General features: G+C 43.5%; 1 protein-coding gene across 1 annotated transcript; it reads left to right on the top strand.

The window, feature by feature from the left end:
* The first annotated feature begins 19 nt into the window (after positions 1-19).
* Positions 20-9,254, top strand: PKDREJ (polycystin family receptor for egg jelly). Its single transcript, XM_067530923.1, has one exon. It carries the CDS (start codon positions 238-240, stop codon positions 8,176-8,178), a length of 7,941 nt encoding a protein of 2,646 aa, XP_067387024.1. The 5' UTR covers positions 20-237; the 3' UTR covers positions 8,179-9,254.
* The last annotated feature ends 344 nt before the right edge of the window (positions 9,255-9,598 follow it).

Below are 9,598 nucleotides of genomic sequence, written 5' to 3'. Positions count from 1 at the left end.
GCGGCAGCAGCAGCAGCAGCAGCAGCGCCAGGGGCTGAGCCCCGCCGGCCGGGCCAGGCAGAAACACCCCGTCCGCAGCAGCCAGGGCCCGGCGCGGATCAGGGCGGGGCGGGGTTGGGCGCCACGCGGGGGTTGGGCGCGAGGGGATGTCGGCTGCGCGGCGGTCGGAGCCGTTGGTCCGCGCGGCGGTTGGAGCCGTTGGGCTGCGCGCGGCCGGATCTCGCGCCCCGCGGCCCGATGCCGCGGCTGCTGCTCCCCGGCCTGCTCCTGCAGCTCCTGCGCTGCCCCCCGGGCCTGCCCGCCGCCCCCCACTTCCAGCTCCCGCCACTGCTGGTCACCTGCTCGGACCCGCAGGGCCGCGTCTACCGGCGCCAGGACAACGCGGTCCGGGCCTCGTGCCTGTGGGACGGCCCCGTCGAGCTGCGCTACAGGCGGGCCCCGGGAGCAGCCTCGGCAGCCCGGGCGGGAGAGACGCCGCCGCCCCCGCCGCGCTGCCGCTGGTACCGGGACTCGGCCTGGGTGCGGGACACCTGGCGCTGGTCAGGCCGGGCCCTGCTGGGTCCCGGTCCGGGTCCGGGTCCCCCCTGGGCCTCCAGCCGCATCACGGTGCAGTGCGTCTCGGCCTCCTGCGCCCTGCCCAGCTGCCTGCACCGCAACCTGAGCATCGAGCTGTCGGGGCAGGACGTGCGGCTCTTCCTGCTCTGGCCCCGCCAGCCGCCCATCCTGGAGCGGCAGCCGGTGCAGCTGGGCTGGTGTGCCCGCCTGAAGAGCGCCGGCTGGCGATACCGCTTCAGCAGCCGCGGGGCCAGCCCGCCGGCGCTCCTGGTTCCCAGCAACCAGCACCGGCCGCTGCCCCCGGCCGCGGCCTACCCGAGAGCGGAACTGCACCAGGCCTGCTCCGCCTACTACAGTTACCGGCTGACCGTGCACTACACCCGCCGCGGCCTCTACATCGCTTCCCTCAGCATGGAGCAGGGACCTCGCCTCAGCCTCAGCCTCAGCCTGAGGGTGGAGCCGGCTCTGCTGCACGTCCTCAGCGCCCACTCCACCGTGTTCAGCCTTCCCCGCCAGCCGCTCGGCCTCTCCTGGCGCTTACAGCCCCTGGGCCCCAGCACGCTGGCCTACAGGCTGCTGGACTCGCAGGGCACCGAGGGCTGGTCGGCCTCCTACAATCCTTATGCTTTTCGGAGCAACTTCTGTGCTGATTCCATGCCCCGGCGGCCCAGCGAAGTGGTGCTGGCCAGCATCTATTTCCACGTTGATGGAGAGCAGTTTGGGGAGCTGGCCGGGGAGCTGAGTTTCTCCAATGCTACGTTGGGCCTGACAGTGAACAATGAAACTCCCACCTACCTCACCCTCAATGCCCAGAAAACCAAGACAGGCACTTACATTTTTAGCCGCAACCATGGACTTTATTACACCACCCAAGAAAACAATGCCAGTGCCCCTGATGCTGGCTTCAGTACCCATTATATATTCTTCCAGCAGCAGAGCCTTTCCTTCTTGCTCACTATTGAGTTTGTGGGGTTGCAGTGGTACAAGTTCAACATGCACTTGTATCTGAACCGGAAAGGGGCCTTGTTCAGGTCCCTAGTGGACAGAGATATAGAAGTCCACATTTTCAACAGTGGTCCTTCTTTTTTGTGGAGTTTGATCTACATTGTGTGGTTTATTCCTGTGCAACATCCGATGCTACAGTGTGAGTGGACCTTCAACCTGCAGTTGTTTGGGTCAAGGAAAGAGTACCTCATCCAGAACAATACTTATACTTACGATGATCATGTCAGAAATGCTGCCCGCTTTGTCCGTCGCTCTGTTTTACCTTTTAATCCCGCCCTGTACACAGGATTTGTGGCAAAAGTGAACTGTACGAGAAGTGGATTTACACCTGCTGTTTTAAAAGTCACACTCAACACTTATGCGTCAAAGGTCATGGAGTCACTTGTGTCTTGTCAGAAAAAACCCTGTTTCATAGAGCGTTTGAGAATCCAGAAGCCTGATCTTGTTTTCCCCATCATACATAGTAGAAAAGGCTCACACCTTAACTTGTATGCCAAATTGCAAATAAACTGCACAGATCTTGTACGTACTGAACAAATCTGGAAAATCTATGGTGTTCAAGATGTCACAACCACTCCAGACTGGACAAAACCTTTAGATGCACCCCTCATCTGGAGAAGACATATGCTCATTTTACCAATTCCCAGTTTTAGTTTAGATTATGGCTTGTATCTGTTTAATTTCTCTGTTAAAATAATTGTACCTGGTGATGTTGTGGAAGGCTCAGATACAGTTTTTGTTAAGATTGAGCAGAGTGATCTGGTGGCAGTCATAGCTGGAGGCAGCTTCCGGACAGTAGGTTTTTCTGATCATTGGACTCTGGATGGATCTACTTCCTCTGATCCTGATTCATTGGACCCATCACAGGGGCTCATATTTACTTGGTACTGTACAAAACATGTATCAGATTATGCAAACATGACAGTGAGTGCAAATCGGACTTGTCATCCAGGCCAGGTGGATTTGAAATGGATAAAGTTTTCTGGTCCTACTCAGACAGTTTTGCCAGAAACCCTTCAAGGGAATACTGTATATCATTTTCGTTTGGTCATTCAAAAAGATAATAGAAAGAGTTATGCTGACCAAACCGTAAGTGTGCGGCCTGGATCTCCACCTCTTCTCAATGTTATATGCATTGAAAATTGCGATAAAATTGTAATTCCAACAGATAGATTTACATTATCTGGAAAATGCCTAAACTGTAGAATGACTAGTAAACCAGTCTATCACTGGTCACTTTTTTCAGAAAGGTTCACTGAAGTAAGATTTGATTGGGGTTCCAAAACTTCAACAGGAAGGTCTAGTGCATACATGTCTATAAATGCTTTGAGTTTTATAAGTATCGCAGACCGGTCATACACTCTTCTCCTAACAATAACCACTTGGGGTGGTAGGTCATCAGTCTACAGGTATTCATTTTATGTAAATTCTCCACCTAGGATTGGAAAATGTACCATCAATCCAACCCTGGGTGTTGCATTCCTGACAAAATTCATTGTTCAGTGTAATGGATTTTCAGATAACAATTTACCTCTTACATATAAAGTAATAGCAGCCTCAGATTTATTGAAAAATAGTAGAATAACTTCTTTAGAAGAGAATACATTGGGGACAATAGTGTATTTTGGCTATCAGCCTAAAACACCTTCATCTTTTCTCCCCATTGGTGTACCATCTAAGAAGTATACTTTGACAATCTATGTTCAAGTTTATGATTCTCTTGGGGCATTTTCCCAAGTAACTTTGCACGCAACAGTGCAGGATCCAGCTACAAGTAGACCACCAGATATTATGCTTAATGAACTAGTTGCTTTAACCAGTGGGTCAAGTGCACCAATGACATCTTTGCTTCAAATTGGAGATTATTTAAGTGTAGGCTATTTGGTCTATATGGTGGCCTCAATTTTAAATGATATTAAAACTGCACCAACTATCCAGGTATCTAAGGCTGAATTTAGGGAAAGCCTTCTTAATCAGTCTCTGAGTATTCCTACTGCCAACGTAATGGAAGTAAATCAAGTAGTTGCTTGTATTTCTGAATTAACACAGGAAGTCACAGAAGTAAATAGCGGGTCACAACAGCTTGCCATTAGAAAATTGAAAGAAGTGAGTGAAGCACTAAAAGGGTTCAGGAATAAAAGCCTTGGATCTGAGCAAACAGAACTTCTGAGCACTGGTATACTAACAGGCTTGTCCAATGTCCTGAAAGCTTCTCTTTTAGACCTTAGGAATGTCAACGTTAATGCAGTTAAACAAACCTTCTCCGTTATGGAGACTTTAGCAGAAATAGTCTTACAAGGCAAAGTCCCAGGAGAAAATGAAACTGTAATGGAGACCAAAAGCTGGAACATTCATTTAAATAAAGATGAAAAGTGGGATGTCACAAATACTTTCTCTGCCAAAAAAGACTGCAAAAATTGCTTTTATCCAACACTGAAGCAGGAGGATCATTCGGAATTGCCAATAGATGCTGTGATTTCCACTGTTTTCTTTGAGTTTGAAGAGAACCCCTTCCTTTGGTTGGCATATAGGTCAGATATAGTAACAACAGTCACTGGGTTTAAAATGACAGGAACCAAGGCGAATGGAGACATAATTGGGATCATGCCCGTAGTAGCAGAAGTGATTATTGCTAGAAAAGACAAGGAGTCTGCAGCTTTTAAACTGACAATAGGGCCTGATAAAACCATCCCAAAAACAACTGGAGGATTTAGTTTTGAAGTGGACAGAAACACCAAGGATATATTTGTCCAGATTTTGACTAAATTAAAAGTTTCTTTCCAGGTATTCATATACTTAGGTGTTAATGTCACCCACACCTCTCCTGTAGCTTCTTTTTTTGCTTCTCACAATAAGCCTGCAGTTGCAAGTGGGAATAAGTCAAATAACACAGATTGTGTGATTAAGGCTCCTTATGTTATCTGTCTCCCACAGTCACTGCTGAGGGTCACAGCCCCAGGCAGCGGGACAGATAAATGGAACATCTCCATTATCTTGCAATCACGCTCTATTGTAAGGACCCGAAACAACAGATTGGTGAGCATATCCCTTTTTAATGCTGCCTGCTTAGATCTAGATGGAGTGCAGAGTCAGTGGAAGGAAGGTACGTGCACGCTTGGCCCTCTTACCAGCTGGCAAAGGGTACATTGCATCTGCAAGGTGAAGCAGCACACCAAGAGAACAGCAAGCCGCACCATACCCAGTTCCTCCAAATTCAATATCAAATTCTTGGCGTCCAAAGTACTTGTGATTCCCAACCCAGTGGATCTGGAAAAATCACTTTTAGCAAAAATACACAAAAACACAGTGACTCTCCTAACAGTGCTTTTCATTTTTTTAGTCTATTTTCTCCTAGCTCTTTGGGCCATGAGAAAAGACAGGATTGATAAAGTTAGCAGGGACAAAGTTATAGTCCTGCCAGATAATGACCCCTTTGATAAAGTGTGCTTCTTGATCACTTTATACACAGGTAGTCGCTTGGAAGCTGGAACCACAGCAGATGTTTTTCTCCAACTCATAGGCCAAAATGGCACCAGCGACATACATCACTTACGGCACCCGAGTTATCCATCATTCCTTCGAGGAGGCACTGATACTTTCCTGCTAACTACCAAGAATGATTTAGGAGACATTTATTCCCTTAGGGTCTGGCACAATAACGGAGGTTCTTCTCCTAACTGGTTCTTAAGTAGAGTGAAAGTTGAAAATATGTACACTAAAGAGTTTTGGCTATTTATTTGCAGGAAATGGCTTGCTCTTGACAAGGACGATCACGTACTAGAAAGGACATTTGTTGTTACACACCCAACAACACCTTTGGCCAAAATGGATTATTTTTTGATAAATATTGCTAATGACCTGGTAGATAGTCACATATGGTTATCTGTTTTTGCTCAGGTTGTCACTGGCTCTTTCAACAGACTCCAAAGATTATCTTGTTGTTTAGCAGTACTATTGTGTACACTGCTTATTAACATTATGTTCTTTAATGCTGACAAGAATGAAGAAGTTTCAATACACTTAAGATATTTGAGATCAATAATAATAGGAATAGAAAGTGCTTTGGTTACCATCCCTGTGCAAATGATAATAACTGCCTTGTTTAAGTATTCCCAGAAGGAGCCTTCACCTGGTGCAGCTCAGAATCACCCAAAGGAAAGTTCACCCTTCATGTCTGGAAACCTTAGGAACTGGAAGGAGCGCCTGCAAAAATGGTACCTTGCAGAAACTTCTGCACAATCTGAGAATAGCAATTGTTTAGAAAACTCTTCCAGTGCCAATGATTTGTACAGCTTGCAACACTTTGGCAAGAAAAGAAAACAGAGAACACCAAAAATGGGGAGTAATTGTACAATTTCAGAGGATGCTGCAAATGCAATTGCAGCAGAGGAGGAAAAGGTAGCTGATACTTCAACTGCAGAGGCTAAAGCTCAACAGACCCGACTGGCAAACTCCAATTTCAGTAATAATTATGCAGAAGAAAAGGATGACAACATTCAGAAAGAAAGAAAACCACTAGACATCCCCTTCATGCTCTTTCGCAAAAGGCCACAAATAACTTTTTGTTGGTGGTGTGTCTATGTCTCTTGGGTATTGGTCATAGTCGTAGCTGGGGTGTCATCATTTTTCATTGTATTATATGGTCTGTCCTATGGCTACAAAACGTCATTAGAGTGGCTTTTAGCATCAACAACCTCATTTTTTGAGAGTGTGCTGCTTCTTCAAACCCTAAAAATCATTCTTTTCTCAGCCCTGAGTACAGTTTATCCAAAGTACTGTGAAAACATCCCATGGTCAACCAGGGATAATTACCTTGAGATTAGATTGGATGAAGTTACTATGGATGCAGATGAAATGAGAGAGATGCACTATGAAATTATCAGACTCAGAGGCACTAAGCAGTATCAGCCCTTAGAAGAGGATGAAATCACAATCATGAGGAAGAGAGAGAAAATTAAAAGCAAAGCTTTCATCTTCCTAAAGGACGTTGTCAGTCACTTTGTCTTTCTAACCCTAGTATTAAACATTGCCTATTCCACAGAAAACACCAACAGCTTTTATTACAATCAAATTATTCATAAACAATTCTCTCTGACGCTCTCCAATGTAGATAAACTAGAACACATTTACTTGTGGGTGAGTAATGTCTTTTTGCCTTTGATTCACAATAACCACCAACCAACTTTTCTTTCTGACAGCTGGTCCAAAATCCTAGGTTTGCCAAGGATGAGGCAAGTAAGGGCAAAAAGTACTAAGAAAAAATGTTTCCATCCTCATAGCTTTGTAAATAAATTTGTGATCAGTAAAAGCCATTGTCTTCATAAATATGGCAGTGACCCTGAAGAGAGAGGTGACTATGTTGGCTCCTGGACAAAGGATGCCAATGGATCTGTTACTAGTGACACCAGCAACTATGTAGGGTTTACGTACCAGTCAAACAGAAATCAGTGGATGTATTACTCATATGGAGAATTATACACTTATGGACCAGGGGGATACACTTTTTATTTTTTCCCTGCAGAACAACGGCCTAATTCAACAAAAAGGCTGGATGTTTTACAAAATAGCAATTGGCTTGATGAAGAGACATGGGCTGTGATTATTGAACTAACTACATTTAATCCAGATGTACATTTATTTTGCAGCATTTCTGTCATATTTGAAGTTTCTCATTTTGGGCTCATAAACACAAGCTTGTCAGTACATTCTTTCACACTCCCAATTTTCCAGCAGCAAAACAGAACACAAATTTTTGTGTTTGTAACTGTTCTTGCTTTTCTCCTCATTTATATCACAGATGAGATTCACATCATACGCCAGGAAAGGACAAATTATATTAAAAATGTTTCTAATTTAATCAACTTTGGTCTAAAGTCAGTGTTTTTCTTTTTTGTTTTTCTGCAAGTCATCAAATTTAAGATGGGGGCTGATATAGTAAAGTTTTACTTACTTAATCCAAATGATTTCATTCCTTTCCATGCAGTTTCTGGTGTAGATCAGACCTTGAGGATAACGATGGGCTTTTTGGCATTTCTCATCGTTTTGAAAACACTCAGATATTCCAGATTCTTTTATGATGTGCGTCTTGCACAAAGATCCATCTTGGCAGCTCTTCCTGGAATCTGCTCTATGGCACTTGTGGTGGCAGTGTACTTTTTTGTATACATGGCATTCGGATACCTAGTGTTTGGCCAACATGAATGGAATTATAATAATATGATTCATTCAGCGCAGACTGTCTTCTCCTATTGTGTTTCAGCTTTTAAGGACACTGCTTTTACATCCAACCGGTTGCTGGGTGGTCTTTTCCTAGCTTCTTTTATGCTGGTGATGATCTGTGTCTTGATCAATTTATTTCAAGCTGTGATTATGTCTGCCTATGAGGATATGAAACAACCTGTATATGAAGAACCTTCTGACGAAGCAGAGGTGATTACTTTTCTAATCAATAAAATCAGAAGGATATGGTATTTTATCACCTGTAGGACACCATTAGCAAGTGATCCAGATCTTTTTAATAGCGTACTGTATGGACAAGCTGAGAAGCATAGCCACCGACACTTAGGGCTGAAGACCAAAAAAATAAATGGCAAGAAAATGGTTTATCTTGTCATATGAGTAATGTAGGTTTTTCTGTGCAGTAAGTGCCATTTTAAAAAAGTTAGTAAACTAATAACAGTCATCATAATTTACCCTGTAATACTTACTTCCCAAATCAGTGCTCATACATTTTCTGAATTAACTTGTTATATTAGGGAATTCTCAACATAAAGCCACTCGCTATTGGTCCTCCTCCGATTTACCTCAGAATCCTTTGGGACAGTTCTCATAGTATTTTAAATTAGGCATTAGTTCCTATAACGTTTTATAGGCAGCAGGTCAGGAATCAGTTCAATAGTTTATGGGTCACCCTGGCCTTTGACAAGCCCGCTAAAAATGGCTGAGCAAATCCACTTTAATGGAAGACTAGAAATAGACAGGGAGTAGGTTCATGATTTGTATACCCCTCCCCAGAAACTGCTGGTAACTTTTAATGAATCACAACTTAAAGGCTGAGAAATGTTGAAAGAAAATATAGGACAATTATAATGTTTTGACTGGCAAGAAAAAAAAACTGTTTCAAAACTACATTTACCTAAAATAGACCATTTAAATACAACAATACCATAAGGTTCTTAAAAGAATCAACAAATATCCTTGAGCTATACAATTTGCTGTGTATTCAGACTGTGCATTTTGCTACTTTGTTTGCACATTGGTCAATATGTTACATTTTTCTAAGTAATGAATGTCAGAGATAAACATACAGGCAAGAAGAAAGGACTTGATTTGTCACATCAAGCATGATTAAATACATAGACCTTTGTTAGAAATTCTTTTTTCTATCCCTGTAACTTGTTTGCTGTACAACACTGATGTACAACAGATTCCTTCACACAGTACTAATGATATGTGTTTTCATTATATGTTCATCTTTTGCGTGGAAACATTCTCCTCCTTAGTTGAGTCCCTGTTTAGCTGATTAATTCCAGGTTCCCCCCTTCTGTTCAGAAAAGTGATATACTAAGTTTCTGACAAGATTGTATATTCCTAGAGTATTTTTGATATGAGTCAATTATACAGTGTTGTGGGAACATATTTTATGTAAGGTTGTGTTTTAAATGTATATCTTAACACAAACATTTGGGAATAAACCAAGCCTCCTTAGAAGATGTGGCTATTTCTTACCAATATAATTGCATAGAGGTACCAAATTCTGTCAATAATTGGCATCGAATACAGATTCAAATGTCATTCTTTGATAGATCTTCTGGATGCATCTACAGCAAATGCACATGTGTAATTCAATCTGGAGGCATGGCTGCAGTAGGGATATGGGTCCTGAATTCACCTATAAGGTTGCCTAGTGCCTCCAACCAAGGAAACACCTTCTAGTGAAGAGAACACAGAGGGTGTCCCCCTTTGGAAAATATTCATGTATTGGAGTGTTAGAGCACAAAAAGATAAAATAGCTATCACAATTCCCAGAGTGATACAA

This window comes from Emydura macquarii, unplaced genomic scaffold (genome assembly GCF_026122565.2).
Source record: "Emydura macquarii macquarii isolate MOO-44397 ecotype Brisbane River unplaced genomic scaffold, CSIRO-AGI_Emac_v2 contig_3122, whole genome shotgun sequence".
Classification (NCBI taxonomy): domain Eukaryota; kingdom Metazoa; phylum Chordata; order Testudines; family Chelidae; genus Emydura; species Emydura macquarii.
Note: the sequence above shows the minus strand (reverse complement) of the source record. Positions and strands in the feature narration are given on the sequence as shown.

Excerpts from the sequence above, each read along its gene's own strand:
- PKDREJ (XM_067530923.1), top strand. The coding sequence starts at position 238 with ATGCCGCGGCTGCTGCTCCCCGGCCTGCTCCTGCAGCTCCTGCGCTGC.